Source organism: Trichechus manatus, unplaced genomic scaffold (genome assembly GCF_000243295.1).
Source record: "Trichechus manatus latirostris isolate Lorelei unplaced genomic scaffold, TriManLat1.0 scaffold00017, whole genome shotgun sequence".
Taxonomy (NCBI): Eukaryota; Metazoa; Chordata; class Mammalia; order Sirenia; family Trichechidae; genus Trichechus; species Trichechus manatus.
The window spans coordinates 19,984,101-20,007,530 of NW_004443953.1; the positions used below are offsets into that span (position 1 = coordinate 19,984,101).

The 23,430-nt window shown below is 39.6% G+C and overlaps 1 protein-coding gene across 1 annotated transcript; it reads left to right on the forward strand.

Annotated features, from left to right (window-relative positions):
• The first annotated feature begins 923 nt into the window (after positions 1-923).
• AMD1 (adenosylmethionine decarboxylase 1) lies at positions 924-23,414 on the forward strand. Its single transcript, XM_004372465.2, has 9 exons — positions 924-1,358; positions 15,220-15,306; positions 16,468-16,594; positions 17,450-17,552; positions 19,042-19,084; positions 19,188-19,332; positions 19,460-19,552; positions 19,635-19,790; positions 21,741-23,414. The coding sequence occupies exons 1-9, from the start codon at positions 1,249-1,251 to the stop codon at positions 21,879-21,881; spliced, it is 1,005 nt and encodes a 334-aa protein (XP_004372522.1). The 5' UTR covers positions 924-1,248; the 3' UTR covers positions 21,882-23,414.
• Positions 23,415-23,430: the final 16 nt, after the last annotated feature.

Here is a 23,430-nt window from a genome sequence, read left to right on the forward strand (position 1 = left end):
TGAGATGATAGTACTGTAAATTTTGGAGACAGGATCCCCTTCCATTAGGGGATCATCAACTCAAGAAAATTCAGATAAAAATATTATCAATTAATTTCTGATTATCTTTAATAAATATTTTTAGAAATAGTTTTGCAGAACAAATTCACACAAGTTGACCAAATGGAGCAGGGAGTTGCCAGTGTCTCATCGTGAGAGCCAGCGCTCAGCCATCTCCGAGGCTTGGTGGGCCACATGGTGGGAGGTACAAGCTGGATCTCTCCAGTGCTGGGCGCCACGTTGCTTTTCCCTTTTTAAAAAGGGAGACAACGCTTCTGCCTATTGTGTAAACGGGTCGAGTACTGCGTTTATTAGCACATCAACTAAGGCGTGAGCCGAATTAAAGTCTTCTAACCTGACCCTTGGCAAGGTGTGCGTCACGGACAAATGCTGAGTTTTAATGTCCGATTTGCTTTCGTCTCGGGGAAACGCAGAGAATGGCCAAACACCTCAGCAGCAGCGGTGAACAGCATAGGATCAAAACCACCACCCCAGTCCAGCAGTGGCCACCGCCCCCACTGAACCCGGCCGACTCATCTAAGGGCCCACCCATGTTCGTTGCTAACCGGTTGTTTTTTGCAGAGTTGCTCACTCCGTTCCTGTTCTCCCCACCCACTCTTCATTCGACTCTAGGTTTCTAGTGCCTAACGGGAAAACACAGCGCCGTCTCCCGCCCAAGGGACTGCCCAGGCAAAACCGCCGCGCAGCGGGCACTTCCCCGCGCTCCCTGCAGGCCCGCTGCCAGCCAGCCGCTCCCCGGCAGCAAGTGATTGACAGGCGACTGCAGCTATGAGCCGCAGGGGCGGGACACCGTGCGTCACTTCCTGGCCTTGCTTGGGAGACGAGGTATATAAGGTCAGTGCTCACGCAGCGCTCTCGCTTACACAGTATGGCCGGCGACATTAGCTAGCGCTCGCTCTACTCTCTGTAACGAGGAAACAGCGGACTACAAGAGACTGAACTGTATCTGCCTCTATTTCCAACAGACTCACGTTCAACTTTCGCTCTCAAAAAAAAAAAAAAAAAGCCGGGAAATTTTATTAATCCTTTTTTTAAAAAAAGTTAATATAAAATTATAGAAAAAAAAAAAGGAACCTGAACTTTAGTAACACAGCTGGAACAATCCGCAGCGGCGGCGGCACCGGCGGGAGAAGAGATTTAATTTAGTTGATTTTCTGTGGTTGTTGGTTGTTCGCTAGTCTCACAGTGATGGAAGCTGCACATTTTTTCGAAGGGACCGAGAAGCTGCTGGAGGTTTGGTTCTCCCGGCAGCAGCCCGACGCAAACCAAGGATCTGGGGATCTTCGCACCATCCCAAGGTCAGTGCTTCGGCTTGTTCTGGCCGTCAGATACGGGTCTGGGGGCTGTCGCCGCCTGGAAAGCACCAGACGCGGGAGGGGGCGGGGACCGGGTTCGTGGAGCTTTCAGGTGGAACCAGCTTCGCGGGCAAGGGTCGTTTCGGTGGCTTTGGAGGGGGGTGCCGGATTTTGGGGTGAGCGGCCGCGTCCACGCGGGGCCAGAGCCGGCTTCTTTTGCCGCCGTTGCCGGGCCGGGCGCTTCCCCGGGGGGAGGGGAGGAGGCTGGCGCCGCCGCGTGCTCAGGTAACGTCCCCTGCGGAGAGTGCGGAGCGGCGGGCTGCACCGCTCAGGGTGGTTTTGCGGCCCGCGCCTCCGACTTTCGTTCCGGAGTTGGCGGGCCTAGGTCCCGGGTCGCGGCGCCTGGGGTGCTGCGCGGGTTCCTTCCCGGCAGGTGTGGCTCGGCGGGCTTAGGCGCTAATTCGGGCGTGCCCGCTTCGGGGAATGGAGGAGGGAGCGGATCTGGAGCCGGACTCGTTCTTCGCGCCGGCGCGTAGAGGAGGGGGCCCTCGGCTGAGGGGCTGGCGGAGCAGGCCTCCCGCCCGCGTCCCCTCTGGCAGCATGTGGCGCTCGGGCGGCGGAGATTGGGCGGGAGCTGTGGTGTCGCAGTGGCTGGGCCCCACCGCCGCCTTAATCAACATTCTCTGTATCAAAGCCTTTTGGGGGCGGTTGGGCGGACGACATGATCCCTGCGGCAGCGGCGCAGGGGGATGGCCACGAGCCCGCCGAGGTTGCTTCTGAGTCCCTTGACCTTGGGTTGTGTAACCTGTTACGGAGTTGGCGGGATCCGGGAGAATGGAGGGGAGGTGCAGGGTGGAGTAGGATTTGCCTACATTTGTGGGACAGAGGCCCGTCTGAACCTTACGTAATACCTTTAATGTCTTAAGCTTCAGGAAAAGAGTCTGAGGCCCCAGCCACCAACCGCGGGCAGTCACGCAAGAGAGAGCTTCTGCGCCGATCACGCAGAAAAGGAAAGGTCTTTCTAGGGTCTTAATGGAAATCCAAGCGCGAATAAAGAGTACAGGCAATAACGAAGATGCCTGGGCCTTGGTCCCTGCGGCACTCACACCCTTCGTAATCCCATGTCTTCCTAGGGCCCTCCACCGCGTTCTCCCGGCTCTTCCGCGCGCGAATGTGACGGTGCCGCGGAGGAACCGGCGTGGCCACTTCATTGAGAAGTGGCAACCAATGAGCTCCTGGACCCGACAACAGCCTGGCCCCAGGGTGTGGGCCAATAGGCGTTTTAGGAATGTTGGCTGCGCTCGCCGCCGTCCCTTGACAAAAAGCAACTGGAAAAGGCAATCCAGGCAGACACGTGCTGCCGGGACTTTAAGGCACGTTGGGCAGCCCAGTTTCTAGTATTGTATCTTGAAGGATTCCATTGTAACTGAAAAACATAATCGTGTTAATTAAAATGTCACAGATGTTATTTTTCAAGCTTTGTGCGACACTTAAAATGTCTTCTAAGCCCTTACTATGCGCCAGGCTCAGTTCTAAGCACTTAACATGTATATTATAGGAAGAGGTTACTTTTCTCATCATAAATACGAGGAAGTTTAGTATTTCCTCCATTTCACAGACGCGGAAAACTCCCTGGTGGTGATAGGCATATGCTAAAACGATTGCGACCGGGATTTTTACCTAGAAAAACTTGTTAAGGGAGAACTGAGTAAGAAGTCTAGAAAATAAAAATTTTGTTACTCTGGCTCTTTGAATGTTTGAAGTCTTAAGTTATTTGTAAGCAGACATTCTTAATAAATAGGAAGCGAATTTTTTTTTTTTCTCCCCAAGTTCTTGGGCAAAAGTGTCAGGACTTAAGCTTTGGATTAATTTGGTTAAAAAAAAAACAAAACCAAACCCGTTGCCGTCGAGTTGATTACGATTCATAGGGACCCTATAGGACAGTAGAACTGCCCCATAGGGTTTCCAGGGAAGCAGCTGGTGGATTCGAACTGCCAGCCTTTTGGTTAGCAGCCATAGCTCTTAACCACTACGCCACCAGGGTTTCCGATTTTAGTTAAAGTACAGTGTTTGTGTGTGTGTGTGTATAAAAGGTTATTAAGTATAATCCCTGAGTCAAGAGAAGAAAGGATTCTAAAGGCAGCTTGCTTTTAAATGTTTGAGTACCACCTGTCTTATTGCACTTTTATCAGTTGAAATTGTTTAAGTGTGGTTCTTGAAATGATGACAGAAATTAAACCTTTAAGGGCAAAATAAAATACTCTGTTTTGTGGAGTTCATGCATTTTGTAGATGTTTAACATTTATTAAACCACTGTTTTTGAACGGGTACTACCACATCTCAGTTTCTGTAGATAGAGCAAGTAAGAACTGAAAAATCTCCATTGGATTTAACTAAGAAGTCCTTAGGCAAGAACTTTTTTGGTGACTTGTCAGGCAAAGATGCACTGGTTAAGTTCATTGTTGGGAGATAAAGTACCTGAAAAATAGTAGGTGGTAGAGAAATATTTATTGAAAAAAACCAAACCATTGCTGTCGAGTCGATTCAGACTCATAGTGACCTTATACGACAGAGCAGGGTTTCCAAGGAGTGCCTGGTGGATTCCAACTGCGGACGTTTTGATTAGCAGCCTAACTCTTAACCACTACGCCACCAGGGTTTCCTTATTGAAAAGGTGCTGGATAAAACCATAGTAAATTTACTCTTTTCCAGAATCATAGTTTTGTAAGGAAGGAGAGTCATGGCCTTTCAGTTGGGGAAGGAATGCAGATCAAGGGGAGGGTTCCTTCTGTCCACCCCCACACAGATGAGTGAGACTTCTGTCAGTGGCCGGGAGGATCTTGGCCCCAGAGACCCATGGATGGATTATCATCATCTAGAAGAATAATGTAAAATGAAGTGGTTAAGTGCATGGCCTCTGGAGGAGCACCTAGATTGAATTCAGACTTCCTTTAATAGGTTGTGTGGTCTTGTTTCCTCATCTCCAAAATGGAGGCAATAATAGTACCTACCTCTGGGGTGGTTGTGAGGATTAAATGAGGTCGAATCTGACTCATAGTGACCCTACAGGACAGAGTAGAAGTGCCCATAGAGTTTCCAAGGTTGTAAATCTTTAACCAAGGCCGACTGCCACATTTTTCTCCCCTGGAATGGTGGGTTCGAATGGCTGAGCTTTTGGTTAGCAGCCGAGCACTATAACCACTGTGCCAACAGGACTCCTAAAAAAAATAAATAAACATGTTATTAAAAGCTGTAATTTAGGCTTCAGTGGTTTTACTAAAACTATTTTAATGTATGTTACACGTGTCTTAGTTTCTAATATAAAAATTAAAATATGGGTTTTATAAACTTTCGAAGGCTGCTGACAGAGAAAGCTTTCCCCTGGAGCTGGCACCCTGAGTACGGACTGCTAGCCTCCTAAAATAGTGTGTGTGTGTGAGCTACCACGCTTTGCCACCAGTGTTCCAAATACCGGCAGGGTCACCATTGGTGGACAGGTTTCAGTAGAGCTTCCAGACTAAGACAGACTAGGAAGAAGGACCGGGCAGTCTACTTCTGAAAAAATTGGCCAGTGAAAACTTCATGAATAGCAGCAGAACATTGAAGGCTGCAGATAATAAAAATGGAGCAGTTCTACTCTGTAACACATGGGGTTGCTATGAGTCAGAATTGACTCCGTGGCAGCTAACAACAACAATCACCAGTGAGAGGTATCTTAGTAATTCATGCATAAATTGGATTTTGTACATTGCTGAAGTACAAAAATAGAATTTTGTTTAGGAGATCAAGATTTAATTACTGTTAGAAGGGGTCTCAGTTTCTGTTAATAAGAATAGTTATGTATGTGGACCAGCCATCTTGCTGTGAGAGCTCCTATTGCTTATCAACACTTGATGTTTGTCAGTCTTTTTAGTTTTAGCTGTTCTGTTGGAGGGATAGTGTAATGTCTCATTGTGGTTTTAATGTTGCATTTGCCTGATCACTAAAGATGTTGAGTACCCTTTGATAGAAGGAGCCCTGGTGGTGCAGTGGTTATGCGCTCTCCTGCTAACGCAAAGGTTGGTGGTTTGAACCCACCAGCCACTTCTTCCTTGGATTTACAGCCTTGGAAACGCTTTGGGGCAGTTCTGCTCTGTCCGGTAGGGTTGCTATGAGTTGGCAATGGGTCGTAGTAAGACCAAAACAGGTAGTGAGTAGTAGTAGACACTTCAATATGCTTATTGCCTATTTGGATATCCTCTTGTGACATGCTTCTGATAATGCTTGTTTGACAGCATGTTACTATCACCAGTGATTTTTCAAGCAAAAATCTAGGGGGAATCTAGAGAAAGGAGAGCTTTTAATCCACCTTTGTCTTGGGGCCTTTCTATAGCTTGAGGAACTTGTACTTCCATTTTCATAGCTTCACAAGATCCAGGGAATTTGAAGACCTAGTCAAGGCCCCAAGGGTCTGTATTCTCATTGTGAAATAAGTAAATCTGCCCTACATTCCTACCCATAGATAACACTAATTCCATTAAACTGTAAATAGACTAAAAGCTGTGGTTAAAGGACAGATTAATAAACTGGATTAAAATAAGTAAATTTCACTATGTTTTTTCAAAAGATATTTAAACAAGGATTTAGAAAGGATTAAGAGGAGGCACAAATGTCCCAAGAGGGCATCATTATAAATATTAAAGACATTAAAAAGATCACAAGGATGTTATGGAAAAATTCCTAGAAAGTACCTTTCCAAAATTGGTGCAAGAAGAATTAGAAAACCTAAATATAGTTCTATAACTATTACATAAATTTAATTATTTGGTAATCATCTTCCCACAAAGAAAACTCCAGGCCCAGATGGTTTCACTGGAGTTTTCTATCTAACGTTCAAGTAAGAAGTAATTCCAATTTTTTTCACACATTTTCCAGAAAATAGAGTAGGAACACACTTCTAGCCTAATTTTGAGGTTACCATAATTTTGATGTCAAAACCTGACAAGATTTGAACGAACTGGAATGCTCATACACTGCTGGTGGGGATGTAAAATAAAATAGTACAACTACTTTGGGAAAGTGCTTGGGAGCTTCCAGTAAACGAAATCAGATCTTTTTTGCCTAGTAACTTCATCTATGACTGATGAATTGCCTTGCTGATAGACATGTTAATCTAGTCTTTGTTGGCATATATGTTTTATTTGCTGTTACAAACCAAAGGATAGTTTTAGTTGTTGGTTATGTAAGATGTAATATAGCCAAGTTGCCCGAAGTGTGAACCAGATTTGCATGCCCCCCCAAATGTTTGTAAACCTAGCAGTTGCATCTGTACTAGATCAACTTAAAGCACTTCCTGTATACCTCAAGAACCTTTGTACAGTAACGGGATGAACATGAGTTTGGAAAATTTGGGAAGCTGCTGAAATAGTTTTAGAGAAAAGCTTCTGTCATCAGGTACAAGGATCAAAAAATATTTAGATTTGCAGAGTCCCTACAGTTGATTTTGGCCTCTTTCAGTGTGAAAATGCATTTAAAATAAAGAAGTGGTAGAAACTGGAAGCAGTGTGGAGTTTAGTGAAGAATTTGTGCTATGAAAATTATTTCAAAGACTTGAACCAAGGGGGTGGGGGGACAAACAAGCATAGGGCATTTTGAAGGCAATATTCCAGCAGAGTTTAAGATCATCTGCACAAGAAAAAGGGTATGAAAAATCTGGCAATTAGTAAAACAGTTGACCTTCTGAATACAAAATATTTTGGGGTTTTTGAACTTTTTGTTCAGCTATAACACACATAAATTATAAATAAGTATACTGCTCAAAATTTCCACAAACTGATTATACCCGTGTAACCAGCATGCAAATTAAAGCAATATAACTAGCCAGAAGCCCCCCTTTTACTGCCTTCCAATCAGTATCTTAACTCCCTCCCCAGCAAGGCTAGCCACTATCCTGACTTCCATTCTAGCACAACATTAAGTTGGTCTTAACCTGTTTTTGAATTTTATGTAACATAGAATCATTTAGTACCCATTATGTAAGGCTTCTACATTGTGTCAGTATACCATAATTTATCCACTCTACTGTCAATGGCCCATTTGAGTAGTTTACAGTTTGGAGCTAATACAAATAATGCTGCTATGAACATTATTTTATATGTCTTTTAGTGAGCAAAGTGTATGCATTTCTGTTAGATATATACTTGGGAGTGGAATTGTTAAGTCATAGGGTATACATATGTCCAGGTTGAAATATAACCAGATTTCCCAGACTGTACACTAATTTGCAAGCCTCTTGAAGTGTTTGAGGTTTCCAATTGCTCCTTTTACCCATTGTTTTGGGATATAGTGGTATGTTTTTTGTTTTTGTTTTTTCCTGTTAACTAAAGGAGTATTTTTTCATATGTTAATTAGCTATGTGGATATCCTTGTGAAGTGTTGGTTCAAGTCTGTTTGCCTGTTTTTCTTTTGGGTTGACTGCCTTTTTTTATGAACAGACGTTCATAATTTTAATAAAGTACAATATATCAATATTCTCCCTTTAATGGTTAACAGTTTTTGTATCCTAATTAAATAAATAATTTGCCCATCCCAAGGTCATGAAGATGTTCTTTTTTTTTTCCCCCCCTAAAAACTGTTTTACCTTTCATATTTAGATCTACAGTCCATCTGGAATTTATTTTGTATATGGTGTGAGGGAATGGAATACACTTTAAGCAACAATTGGTTCATCTTTCCAAGCTTTAACTGGAAGTCAAGCCCTGAATGTTCAGATTTTCTACTAAACATGTCCCACTCTTCCTGCAGGCCATTTAGTTTAATGCACCTTGAGTGTAATTTGAACAAATTACATAATACTGAGAATTTTTCATTAATTTTTCAAGGGAGAGAAAGGTATGGCTTGGGTTAAAGAACACCGTTCCAACAATATGTTGGAGAAAAGAACATTCAGTAGCAGGTATACCCAGACAAGTAAAGGAGCTGGTGATCTGTACAGACTTCTAAAACTGACTTTTTTCACACAATATTCAAAGTTGAAACAAAAGGCAGGCTGTTTTTTAGGGTTAACTTGCAGTTTTCTTTATTGGTTTTTCAGGATTCAAAAGGATACTGAAAAAAAGCCAGTGACCATGTATAAAAATGTCTTAGAGTTGCTGGACTAAAATGCTGTTCCAAACAAAAGCGTTTTATTTTACAAGAAATGGCAGCTTTGGGGAAGCAAGAATGGGGGGGAGGAAGCTGGCTAGAAAATTAAGAAAATTTAGTGAGAAAGAAAAGATAGCTTTTATGAAAATATGAACACTTTAATGCTGAGAGTGGAATTTTAAGACTGGCAGATGTTCTTTTCTTACTTGGGGCTTCACTCAAATTTTGTAAGCTAAAAAAATAATCTTCATTAAAGGATGGGGCAGTTGAAAAGATAGTTTATTAAACGCCAGCATTAACTTTCCCAGAACTCATGCCATATTTGACTACATTATTGCACAGTATTGTAGTACCAGTCATTTACATTGAAGGAATCTATAACCCATTGCCAAAAAATCTTTTAGTGTAAATGTTTTAAAGTAGAAAAGCTTCTTGTTGAAGAATTAGATTTCTCATTACATTCCTCACTGCATTTTCAAAAAAGATTTGAACTGCTGTCTCCAAACTACCTTTCTTTAGCACACACTGAAACTAGTAGTCAAATGAAAGTAGCAGTAACAATGTACGGATTAGTAATTTAAATTTTGGGTAAAAATTTGAGCTAGAAAATCAGCCTAATACTATGATTATAATTGGCAGTTTTGCTGCATTCGGGTTGGTTCCTTTGAACAAAAGAGATATGTCTGAATATCTGAATTGACTGTGCCCTAGCAGGCATTCTGAGAATTTAATTTCTAGTCAACCTAGGTTTTGCTAAAAAGAATAATGTTATGTTTTTGACCCAAAGATAAAGGCCTGAATGTAATATGATAATGAGAGTTTCTGAAACAGACAAGTCAGGATGTGAGCTCTAAGGTTGGAGAGTTGAGGGAATCTTCAGTCTGCCTTTAAATAGTTGAGTTACTTTGGGTAAATTCCTTGATGACTTTGAAACCAGCTACTTGCTCTAGGGAGGTAATCCATTAGAGTAGTAATCTCATCACCTGGAAGCCTACTAAATGCAAATTTTTAGGTACCACCCTCAGATACTATCTGGACCACTAGATCCTTGTTATTGGGTTGTTGTCCTTAGCTGCCATTGAGTAGGCCTCCAACTTGGAACAACTCCAAGTTGTTCCATTTGTATTATCAAGCCTCAGCCTCTTTTGTTCCTAGTTGCTATCAAGTTGATTCCAACTTATGGCGACCCCACATGTGCAGAGTAGAACTGCTCCATAGGGTTTTCAAGGCTATAACCTTTCAGAAACAGATGGCCAGGCCTTCCTTCCTAGGTGCCTGAGGTGGTTGGGTTTGAACTGCCAACCTTTCTGTTAGTAGTCACACATTTAACCATTTTTGCCACCCAGGGAACTTCAGCCTCTTTAGAAAAGCTTTTCAGTATAAAATGTGGCTGCCATTAATGTTTTGCTCTTGAAGCATAGTGACTAAGATTATTTAATCCATTTACTATCATTAGTAAGAGCATACAATTTCTTTGGGATATTAGACTATTCCTATTGGTAGTTCATTTATAATTAGTTTTATCATGATCTCTGATAGTATTCTTTTACTTTTAATATCTACTCTATAAGTTAAATTAGGTTTTTTATTTTTTTTTCAACCATACACTATTGACATTTTGGGCCAGATAATTCTTTGTTGTGGGGAACTGCCCCATTCATTGCACGGTGTTCAGCAGCATCCCTGGCCCCTACCTGCTACATGCCAGCAATACCACCACCATCAGTTGTGATAACCAAAAATGTCTGCAAATATTGCCAAATGCTTTGTGGGAGGCAGAATCATCCCCAGTAAAGAACACTGAGTTAGATCAATGAGAAGATGACATTTAAGTTCAGAAAAATTCAAATCAGGAAATGTTTTGGTTTATCTCTGAATTTCTTTGTTTTATAAGCACCAAGTAATTGTTTAACACTTTAGAATATTTTCTAATCATTAAACCAGTATTTTGTGATGCTATGTGAACACATCCCCAAATAGTCTCCTCATCTTTTTGCTTTCTGATGTATTTTATGATTTATTGAACCTTTATGTGTTTAAAAAAAAAATAAAAATAGCAAGGATTTCCAAATAGAACAGCTTTGTGACATAGTTTATAGTACAGTCTCTGTATAGTGAGTCTGGAAACAAAATACAGACCACCCTTACTGGGGCTGATTTGGCACACTGTCTAACTTTGAAATTGTAGATCTATAACTTAGAAACTATCTCAGTCTACTGTATAAAGCACTTGATCTTTTCTGTCATTGATTTGGACAGAAAGCAGGGCACTGAAAACCTTTCCTGTAAAACAAGAGTCAACAAACTTTTTCTGTAAAGGACCAGAGAGTAAACAGTTTAGATTTTGCAAGGCACACAGTATGTGTTGTAATTATTCAGCTCTGCCCTTATAAGGAGAAAGCAACCATAGACAATATGTAAATGAATGGGTGTGGCTCAGTTCCAATAAAGCTTTATTTACAAAAGCAGGCGCGACCCCCCCCCCCAAACTTTTGGAGTAGAAATGTGATAAAATGACTTGTGCTAAAATTTTTGGCTCTTAGAGTTTGTTTTTCACCTTTCCTGTTTATTATGTACATACTATAGCATTATCTTGACATCTCCCTTGGTTTGTTTTATTCTGTTTCTTGCTCCTTGATTTCTTATTTTTCTTGATACAGCCTAAAAAGTTCTCTTAAGATTATGCTTTTATAATTCCATGGTTGATAGGACATCCAGTAATGTTTGTCTTAGGATGTTTAAAGCAATTGGTTCCTTTTATGCTATGACTTTGGAAAAAAATACTATTTGAGGGTTTCTATCAAGTGAGGAAGGATTAGGCTGCAGAATTTATTAACGAATGATGAGTAAGTACTACAAGATACTGGTTCAGTCAAGATGGAGTAGGCACACTCCTCTCTCTCTCCCTAAATGCAACTAAGACAGAATGCATTGAGCAGCTAGCTGTCTGAGGACTGAAAAGAAAATGTTAGGTGGGTTGGAGAAGGAAACCGGAACTTAAAATACCACTGAACCAGTGGTGAATTTCCTGTTTTCTTTTTCCCTTTGGTATCTCCTAGCTTGGTCTCAAAGGCAGCCAGAAACCTAGGTATAGATAGAAAAACCTCCAAGAGAAAGAAGCCCTTTATTTCTTGGTCAGAGAGAGTGGGGGAACTCCCTTTTTTTTTTTTTGTTTCATTTTGCTCCCCCTCCCTCACCCCTTCTCTCCTGCCCCAGCACCCAGGCAGTCCTGTGGCAGAGGTGGTGACCAGGCAGGTACCTAAAACTCCATGGGGAGCTCCTCTCTTTGACGAGAGGGACTGGGGTGCCACAAATGAAGAACATCAAGGGAACCCTGTTGGTCTATTTTGCTCTGTCCTCACTCCAAAACTTGGCCCCAGAGGGAGAGACAGTTGTGGGAAATATGCTAAAAGTAACTAAAGTTACTAAAGTCCTAGCTTTCTAGCCAGAGGACCAAGAAAGGGGTCCCCCTGGGAGCCAGGATTGTCAGGAGATCTGGAGAGGAGGTAGTTGAAGAAAATGAATCCTATAAAGCTGTGTATGGATCCCTCAGAGCTGCTAATGCATGGATCTGACCCCGGTTCTAGATGCCACTGAATAGCACATAAGGGGAACTGATCTGAATAGCATGGCAAAAGCTTTCATAACTAAACTGACATTGGAACCATATCCCACAGAAGTTGGGTTAGAACTTGAATTGGATCTGAACTTGAAGCCTGCTAAAACAACAATTTTTTAAACATGATCAAAATGTCCAAGATGGAATCCTAAGTTACAAGACATACAAAGAACCAGGAAAACCTAAACATTTCTCAAGGGAAAGACAATCAGCTGACACCAACCTTGAGATAACACAGCAAGATTTTAAAGCAGCTATCAACCATTGTACAAGAAGTAAGGACAAACCCTCGAATAGGGAGGGAGAAAGGGGGAGTTTTTGCTTAGGGAGCGTTGAGTTTATGTTAATGGTGGTGGAATAACTTGAAAAGGATAGCAGTAATGGTTGGACATAGAAAGAATGTAATGTCACTGAGTTTATACATGTAGAAATTGTTGAATTGGTGAATGTTTTATTGTGTATATTTTCACTACAATAAAAAGGGCAAACACTTTAAACAAAAGGAAAGATAAAAAGTTTCAACAGAAGTAGACAACACACAAACCAAAAAAAAAAAAAATGGAAAATTTGACAACTGAAAATTAAAATAACTAGAATAAAATAAATTTGCTGGACTGGCTTCAGTAAAATTGAGATGATGGAAGAAAAAGTGAACGAACTTGAAGATTTAAAAAAAAAAAAAAAAGTTGCTGTTAAGTCGATTCCAACTCATAGTGACCCTGTAGGACAGGGCAGAACTGCCCCATAAGGTTTCCAAGGAGTGGGGGGTGGATTTGAACTGCCAACCTTTTGGTTAGCAGCCCAACACTTAACCACAGTGCCACCAGGGCTCAGAACTTGAAGATAGGTCAGTAGAAGTTATCCAATCTAAACAACGAAGAGAAAAAAGATTGGTGAAGGAGGGATAAGAGGAGTGAACAGAACCTTAGAGACTCGTAGGACAATAGCATAAGGTATAACATTCATGTCAGTAGATTTTCAGAAAGAGAGGAGGGAGTGTGTTTTAGAAAAAGTATTTGAGGAAATAATCCACATTTAGATTCATCATTATAATGCCAGATTCAACAAATAGTTGGAGGGCCTGTTGTGTGATAAACTGAGCTGGGCAGTGGGATCAGAAATAGTGGTGAGTTTTAAAACATGCAGTCCCTAACCACATGGAGTGACTAGTGGGATTGTCATGAATACCAAAATAGCTGCACAGAAAATATTGTTGAAAGCGTTGTAAGCTTTGCATAACTTGCATAACTATAATGTTCTCCTTCACTCTCAAAAATGACCTGGTTTTGAGTAATTGAGCTTATGGTGCCATTTCTTTCTTTCATGTTTATTTTATTGTGTTTTAGGTGAAAGTTTACATAGCAATTATATTTCCATCCATTCAGTTTCCCTGCCCCTCCTTGCCTTCTCATCTTTGCTTTTGTGGAAATGTTGACTGTTTGGTCTCCCATAGTTGATTGTGTAAGGGAGCACATTGCTCACGAGTAGGGTGTTGTCGTTTATTTTATAGGCCAATTTTTTGTTTGGCTGAAAGGTGACTTCTGGGAATGGCTTCAGTTACAGATTAAAAGAGTTTCTTAGGGCAGTAGTCTTAGGGGTTCCTCTAGTCTTTGTCAGTCCAGTAAGTCTGGTCTTTTTTATGAGTTTGAGTTTGTTCTACAGTTTTCTCCAGTTCTAACCAGGAACCTTCTATTGTGTCCCTGGTCAGAGTGGTCGGTAGCAGTGGCCAGGCATCTAGTTCTTCTGGTCTCCGTCTAGAAGGGCTTGTGCTTCACATGAGCAATGGACTGATTGCTTCCTTGAGTATTAGATTTCCTTCACCCTTCTTTGCTCCAGACAGGAAACCAATAGTTGTATCTTAGATGGCCGCTCGCAAGCTTTTAAGACCCCAGATGCTACTCACCAACAACTAGGACGTAGAACGTTACCTTTATAAACTAAATTATGCCAATCGATTTAGCTGTCACACAAGACCGGTCCTGAGCCTTCAAACCCAGTAAGTCAACCCCCCAAGGTGTTTGAGTGTGTCTAGGAAGTATCCATAACTGTGCACCCCCCCATGTGCTTTATTGTATATATGAATATAAACATACAAACATGTATATACATATGCCCACAAATCTATGTGCATGTGCCTGTACTCCCATATGGTATACATATCTACCTGTGTAACCACTCACATAATTTTTGCTTATTACTGTTGTTGTGGTGCCCCTCTTTCTAGGAAGAGAGAATAGAATGTGGAAAAGCTCATTGTAGCTGGAGTGCAGAAAATGGAAACAGATATAGTTGTATGTATGTAATGTATGTTTTATTTGGTTAGATTGTTCTTGTTTCTGATTCACTGTCTTTAAATTATAAAATTGTCTTAAGTCAGGCAAGAAGGAGGATGCCCGAAGATCTGAAGATTAGAGGTTTATTCTCTGAAGAGAATAAAACAGGATATTTCTGAAATGAGGGACACCAGGTACTGTTGAGAGATATGGACACTATACTGAAAACAGATTAAATGAAAGCTGTACAGTGAATAAGGAAGACTGAAGAATTGATGCCTTTGAAATATGGTGTTGGCAAAGAATATTGTGAATGTACCATGGACTGCCAGAAGAACAAACAACTTTGTCTTGGAAGAAATACAGCCAGAATGCTTCTTAGATGCAAGGATGGTAAGACTTATGTCTCACATAGTTTGGACATGTCATCAGGAGGGACCAGTCCCTGGAAAAGGACATCATGCTTGGTAAAGTAGAGGGTCAGTGAAAAAGAGGAAGACCTTAAAGAGATGGATTGACAGTGGTTGCAACAATGGGCTCAAACATAGCAACCATTGTGTGGCTGGCACAGGCCGGGCAGCATTTCATTCTGTTGTACATAGGGTCACTATGAGTCAGAACCAACTCGATGACACCTAACAATACCGCTTTGGGCCCTGGAACAACATGAAGAATGTGATGTTGGTATTCATAAGAGAAGCTGGAACAATACAAAGAACGTGCTGACAAATACAAAATATGTGGTCTTAATTTTTGGAAAACTTCTACGTGTCAGAGCTTTGTAATTCTTATGAGAATAGGCAAGTGCTGTTATGGATTAATCTTTTTTTTTTTTTTTTTTAAATAATAGGTCCGAGTGGGATATACTTTTGAAGGATGTGCAATGTTCAATCATAAGTGTGACAAAAACTGACAAGCAGGAAGCTTATGTACTCAGGTAGGTCTTACAGAACAAGTGTTAGCTAGCTAATTTCAGTCTGGATCATGCTTTACATGGAACTTTTTTCTCTCAATCTTAGTTCTATAATCATTTTTACCTTATTTTAAAACATAAAATGTTTACTTTAGATGTCCCTGGGCAGTAGGTTCTGAAGCCTTACCTAATAACTCTTCAAGCTGGTTGTCATCTTTACCTCCTTGTAGTTAGGAGGAAGTATCTGTAAAGGAGGGCACATTGCATTGTACCTCTACCCCCTAACTCCAGGGGCAAGTTCTTCCTTTTTAGCACATGCCTCCCAATATCAGAATGTCTGACAAAGTGAAAATCAGCCTCACTGTACAAATAGGGTTGCAGTCTTGGTATACAAATGAAGAGAGCCACTCATCCTTTTTATGGGTGCAGAGTTTATTCATTTAGTAAATACTTCGAGTGCGTACAGTATCTATTGTTACAGGCTTTGGGACTGTTGGATTGAATGGGTGTGTAAGGTCCCTGCTGTTTACTAAGCTTGTGTTTGGCATATACAGATGTTTATCAAATGTTTACTATGTGCCAGATGCTGGGAATATCATAGTGAGTAAAACAAACATCCCTTTCCTGGAGGAGCTTATTACCTAGTGGAGGAAATAATCGGATGCTTATAAAAATACATGTGAGAGTGAATGGCATAAGATGAGGTAGTAAAGTATGGATTTAGTAAATAATGTTAGGCATACACCAGTGTCACTTTGGTAGGCTGTTATATATAGTCAGTCATCTGAAACTTTTTATACCCAAATTCGTATGTGAATACATTATCCTCAGAAAAAAGGCATAGAAAGATCTTCTGGTATCCTCAGATACTTGTGTGCTAGAATACTGATGAATCTTTGGTCACTCGTGAGGTGAGGAGGAAAGTTTACTAGTAAAGAGGGTTTGTGTAATACGTTTTAATATGCTTTATATTTAATTGAAGGCCTGTTTCTACGAGGCTGAAGAATTTTAAACTGATTGTTGTAAAGTAGAAGAGGAAGAATACTGTAGCAGAGAATTTGCATCCTTGAGATTCTAACATTCTAGCCAAGAATCACATTGTAAATGATAGTGCAATGATAGATTAATTGCATCCTCAGTAGTAGGTAAACATTATAACATTGTTGTGGCTTTTTTCAATTGCAGTGAGAGTAGCATGTTTGTCTCCAAGAGACGTTTCATTTTGAAGACATGTGGTACCACCCTCTTGCTGAAAGCACTGGTTCCCCTGTTGAAGCTTGCTAGGGATTACAGTGGGTTTGACTCAATTCAAGTAAGTGATTAAAAAAACATGTAATCCTTTTTATCGGGCATAAATCTTAGGATAGTTATCCTGTGATATGCCTAGTAATGTTATATACTTAACGCTTCAGTTACAGTACGTAAGAATGTGGTAAGATAGTAATGCCACAGGAGAACAAGATCTGTTGAATGTTCAGCCTATTGCTTAGGACCAAAAAGGGTTTTTGTTTGTTGTTAACTGTTGGTCCTTGTAAGAAATATAAAGCAATATGTTCTTCACTTTTGGATCACTGCCATTTTAAAACTTGAGAAATTATATACCCTTTCTCTAGAAAAATACATATAATGTTGTCTAACAGATTTTTTTATGCCATTTCAAAGTCCAGATTAGAAACCACTGCTCTAAGAAAGAAATATTTTCCCATCATCAGTAAAACTGAGCATTTTTTAGTTCCTAGAAACTCACTACATTAAAACATCTACATTCTTATGTCTCTGTTGAGTTGCTTCACAACTTATAAAAAGGGAAATTTGGTGTTTTGTGTAACACTAACTCGGGTATTGGTCTAAAATCTTGCCGTCATGGTCTGACACAGTGGCCCTCGTTTTTTGGGTTTTTTTTTTTTTTGGTCTGCTACCAAAAGGTTGCGTATCCATTTAATACATTTTTTAAAAAAACATGGAGTTAAATATATATTTCTTCTATATTCCAGAACAACAAAACATTGTAGTAAGTGTACATTAATCTAAGACTGTGTTAGGATCACCTCAGGTAGTTTATATTTGTAGAGGAAGAATTTTTTTGCTGATATGTATATGCAGAAAACAATGTCTTAAATTATCCGTTTTTTTTAGAGCTTCTTTTTTTTGTTTTTTTGTTTTTTAGAGCTTCTTTTATTCTCGTAAGAATTTCATGAAGCCTTCTCACCAAGGGTACCCACACCGGAATTTCCAGGAAGAAATAGAGTTTCTTAATGCAATTTTCTCAAGTAAGTTTAAGTGGAATTGAAACCAGCTTTTTTCCTAAAGTTACAGTGTAAAGGATCAGGAAAGCCAGTGCTGATACTGTGACCTTTTAAAAGTAATATATGACATAGTAAAAAGGATATATAGTGATAAGTAAACTTCCGTTTCAACCCTGTCTCCCAGCACCCCAGTTAGTTTTATTCCTCAGAGATAGCGGCTAACCAGTTTTTTGTATATCCTTTCAGAAATCTTTTGTATATATGAAAGCATATTATGCAAACGTATAAATATATAATGGGGGTGTGTGTGTGTGTATGTATATAGACACACAGTTTTTCATCCTCTGCTTTTTTTAACTTGGATGTCATTTTTATCAGTGCAGTAGTGATCTTTTTAAAAGGAATTTCTAGGTTAATATTCATATAATCTTTACACCATGAGAATCACTGTTGAGATAAATGTATCTCTAAGTTAATCACAAATTTTATTGTGTGTGCATGCACATGCATACTTGTAAAAATAATTATGAATCCCAGGTCAGTGGTGTTGAAAATAAGAAAATCAAGGAATTGATCACCTGCCGCCTCTAGTTTTTCATATAGCAGAGAGAAGAGTTCATCTTCATCTAGCTAGTTGCTCTAATTTATGTCTAACTCACTGCTCCTTAACATATAGATCATATATCCTTTGACAATATGGAGGAGGCTGTCATGCCTTCTCTGAAAAAAATGCTCAGTGGCTTCAGAGACCACTGAGTTAAGGAACTCTGGTCCAGGCATTCTATACAGGAATTGCACTGGCTTAAAAATGGTCAGCATGGTGTGATCATAGCATTACTTGAACTAAATTGGCAAAAATTTCTTACTTCCTTTTACTAAATGTAATTATACACCTTTTTTCATAAGTTTACCCTTTAAGGTCAGAGAACTAAAGATTAATATAATACCTTTATTTCCTAGATGAGACTGAAAACCCAGGATTGATTTAACAGCTTGATTTAAATCTCCTGATTTCTATCTCATTTTTCATAACTTACACTTTTAATACAAAACTTTAAATGCTAGGCTATACAAGAGAATGCTGGCCATTTAGTGTAAATATGTACTAGGTGTTGATTTTTACTTTGTTGAGTGTTGAAACGATATGTGAAGGAAGTATTAAATATAAAATGACCCTTACTTACTTGAGAGAGTAGGTAAACGAGTGACCAAATGACGAGGGGCTATAGGGGGAAGGTAAGCAGTAGTTTTCTCAACACCATTTAGACCATGGCCCATCGGCTGAAGTGTATTGCTAAATGACAGCCAGTGAATTATTTTCTTTCAGGGGGGTTTGGGGGATCCCACCTGTGAATTCAGACACTTAGTTACACTTCAGTATTCTCCTTAAATTTCCCTTTACCAATGACATTCTGATAGGTGACAAATAGCATACCATTCTGCTTACTCGTAATAAGCCATCTTGTTAAAATAGGTCTGTTATATTTATTTTAACATTCTCTTCCCTTAACAGATGGAGCAGCATATTGTATGGGACGTATGAATTCTGACTGTTGGTATGTTTGACATAATTTTATGGATTTTTGTGTGTGTGTGTGTGTAAGATTTATTTTAAACTGCCAGTCATCAATTTTAGAAACTGTTTTTACTCTTATATAGGTACTTGTATACTCTGGATTTCCCAGAGAGTCGGGTGATCAATCAGCCAGATCAAACCCTGGAAATTCTGATGAGTGAGCTTGACCCAGCAGTTATGGACCAGTTCTACATGAAAGATGGTGTTACTGCAAAGGACGTCACTCGTGTATGTATTTAAAAAAATAATTGTTGGATTCTTCTGTGTGGGCAACACAGAATTTTTGTGTAGCTTGTTATCAATGTATTTTTCAAATTTTCTTTGTTTTTAATTCAGCCTTTTGCCTTTTATCTAGGAGAGTGGAATTTGTGACCTGATACCAGGTTCTGTCATTGATGCCACTCTGTTCAATCCTTGTGGGTATTCAATGAATGGAATGAAATCGGATGTAAGTAATTATCTTGCCTCAATAAAATTTAAATATTAAAATGTACCTTTTCCATTATTAACACAAAACTGTTTCTCTTAAGGGAACTTATTGGACTATTCACATCACTCCAGAACCAGAATTTTCTTATGTTAGCTTTGAAACAAATTTAAGTCAGACCTCCTATGATGACCTGATCAGGAGAGTTGTGGAAGTCTTCAAGCCAGGAAAATTTGTGACCACCCTGTTTGTAAATCAGGTAATTTGTTTTATTATTGACAGTAAAATCTTTAAGGAAACAGAGATGGTAAGAAATGTCGTAAACTATATATTCTAGATTCACACATACCTACTCAGATATCTGGAGGTACCTAGTAGAAGTTACTGATAGATGAGATTTATGTATATCAGCAGAATTACATTGGTCTTTGTTTTATATGTAGCCCAAGTGTTGGGCTCCTCTTGTCTTGTTTTTCCGTGTTGACAGGCCTGGTAGTGGACTATAAGATGTCCCACATCTGTCCAGCCCCTAGGAAACTAGCTAAAATGCTCATGCCACAGTTTCATTAAGATAGAAGTCATGGAGAGATGCAAATCAGAATCACAGTGAGATAACATTTCACTCTCACTAGGATAGCTGAGGTTTAAAAAATAAATAAATAGCAAATATGGTGGGGACGTGAGGAAATTGGAACCCTTACCCATTGCTGGTGGAAATGCAAAGTGGTACAGCCATTTTGGAAAACAGTGTTGTAGTTCCTCAAAAAACTAAAAAATAGAACTACCATATGATCCTGCAATTCCATTCCTAGGTATAAACCCAATAGACTTGAAAGCAGAGACTCAGACTTGTACAACCATGTTCATTACAGCACTATTCACAGTAGCCAAAAGGTGGAAACAACCTAAATGCCCATCAACAGATGAATGGATAAAAAAAATGTGGTATATAGATACAATGGAATACTACTCAGCCAGTAAGAGAAATGAAGTCTTGATACATGCTACAGCATGGATTGAGGTGGAGGACATTATGCTGAGTGAAATAAATTAGTCACAAAAGACAAATATTGTTATGACCTTACTTATATAAAAAGATAAGAAAAGGCAGATGTATAGAGCACAGAGTTTATTAGTGGTTACCAGGGGCAGGAGGGAGGGGAAAAAAGGGGTAACAGTGATGGAAATAATCACATTAAGAGTAGGGTTGCACAGCCAATTACAGTAGTTGCTGTCAGTAAGTTGTACGCCTGTAAAAAGTTGAATTGGCAAAAGTGTGATAGATACATTACAACAACAAAAAGTAGCTGCTGAGGTTGCTTATGTACAACCAAACACCTTAGGGATTTGGTTTCTTGGTTTGGAGGTTTAGGGTCATGGTTTCATGGGACATCCCAGTTAATTGGCCTAATAACATGTTTAGTGCTTCTGTTCTACCTCCTAGTTTGTTGCATTGTGCCTGGAATCTTAAAAACCTGCAAGCAGCCATCCAAGGCACAACAGTTCGTCAACAGTTGATCTAAACAGAGGAAGAAGGAGAGTCAGGAATGGGAGGAGGAAATGGAATGTGTGGCCAATTGCTTCCATGAACAACTGCCTCCTTTGCCAAAAGACCAGAAGAACTGGATGGTGCCTGGCTACCATCACTAAACATTTTTTGATCAAAGATTCTGTAGAAGAATTCCTGATCAAAAGGGGGAAAATCAGAACAGAATTGAAAATTCTTATGGACGCCAGACTTCCTGGAGCCATGAAAGTTGGATGAACCCCTGAAACTATTGCCCTGAGATAATCTTTAAACCTTAAACCAAAAATACCCCCTAAAGTCTCCATAAAACCAAACAGTAGTCTGGCTTAACTAGTAAAAACTGTCTGCCTTGAGAATTATGCTCTTTTAACAACTATCTCTGTGGGATCAAATCGACAACAGCAACTCCAAAGATTAGATAGGAACCTTAGGGGGCAGTGAATTTATGCTAATAGGGAGAGAAACAACTCATAAAAGGAGGGTGAGAACGGTTGCACAACTTGAATGTACACTTACTAAATGGTACTTGTAAAAACTGTTGAATTGGTGTATGTTTTGCTGTGTACTCAACAAAAATTTTTTAAAAACTATAGAAGTCGTAAATATTTATTGCATGACTATTCTGTTTGAAAGTACTTACGTAGGTTTGAAGCACTAATTATTATTTGAATTTTTCCCCAGAGTTCTAAATGTCGCACAGTGCTTTCTTCACCCCAGAAGATTGAAGGCTTTAAACGTCTTGATTGCCAGAGTGCTATGTTCAGTGATTACAACTTTGTTTTTACCAGTTTTGCTAAGAAGCAGCAACAACAGCAGAGTTGATTAAGAAAAATGAAGAAAAAACTCAAAAAGAGAACACACATAGAAGAAGGTGGTGGCTGCTTTCTAGATATTGATACTGGGGGCCATGCTTTCCATAACCACCACCTTGTAGTTGCAGAAAGCCCTAGATGTAATCATAGTGTAATCATTTTGAATTGTATGCATTATTATATCAAGGAGTTAGATATCTTGCATGAATGCTCTCTTCTGTGTTTAGGTATTCTATGCCACTCTTGCTGTGAAATTGAAGTGCATGTAGAAAAAACCTTTTACTGTATGAAACTTTACAACACTTATAAAAACAATTCAGTCTGGTTTATGCACAGTGTAATATTTCTCCAGGTATCACCCAAAATTCCCCACAGACAAGGCTTTCGTCCTCATTAGATGTTGGCCTCAGCTGAACCATCTGGGACTGTTCTATTAAATTGCTGCCAGAATTTTACTTCAGTTACCTCCAGTTTCTAGAACATATTCTCTATGAATGTTATTAAACCAATTTCTACTTCATACAGATGTTTTTGCAACAGCAATTAAAGTTTTTCTTCCACGAGTCAAGTCCTCTTAAGAAAATGATTGCAGTTATTCATTTTATGTATTACTATTTTAACATTATTGCTCCCTGTATTTGTAGTCCTTTGATTGATTTCTCTCCTCACCATGGCATGGCCCCTCCTGCCCCTGGTCTCTCCAAATAGAGCAATGCACTGTCACACTGTGGGTTTATACTAATACCCCAGAGGAGGGTAGACCTTGGGCTCAATTTTCATCTAAGTTCAAGTGAATTTGACCTCCTCTTTATTGTCATGGGCTCTTTTGGAAGATAATGACAAAAATAAACTCTAGTGTTGCTTGGCAAGAAAGATCCATAGAGTGTTGTAGATTGAGATGAGATTATACTGGCAGAACTATATGGAAACTTTATACCATTCTTTGCCCCCTAGTAAATGAGATTATCTTCTCATGAGCATCATGGCTTTACTAACTTGCTAAGTAAGTAATAGTACAAATGGACTAAATTTATCAGCAGGGAGATTGAGCATAAAGATTGTGCTGGATTCAGTAAGTCAACCCGGTTTGGCTAGTTCACCTTAATTTTACTTTAGCAGCCATTTCCATTAATAATATACTGTAAACTTTGGTTCAAAGCAAAACCAACATCTTTTTCACCTTGTGAACTTTAAAGTTCTATAACTTTGTGATGTGTGATAGTGTTCTGACTTCATCTGTCCCTCTCATTATGGTGTTCCTTTCACCATCACTAGGTAAGATCAAGTGAATTACTGCCCAAAATGAGAATCGTCCAGGTTATTATTGAATCATATGCAGTGGAGCAGAATGCTAGTTATAAAACACAACATACAGAATTCCAAGATAGTCATTTAATGGGAAATGACTAGAAATTTAGACTTTCAAGAGATGGCATCTTTTTATAAGCTAATTTTGCAAATACTATGGGATATAAGCAGCTAAGAGAACAGCAGAGTTGACTAAATTTTGTATTTTTTGTCCTCAAAAAATTTTTTTAAAATTCCTCCTGGATTGATGC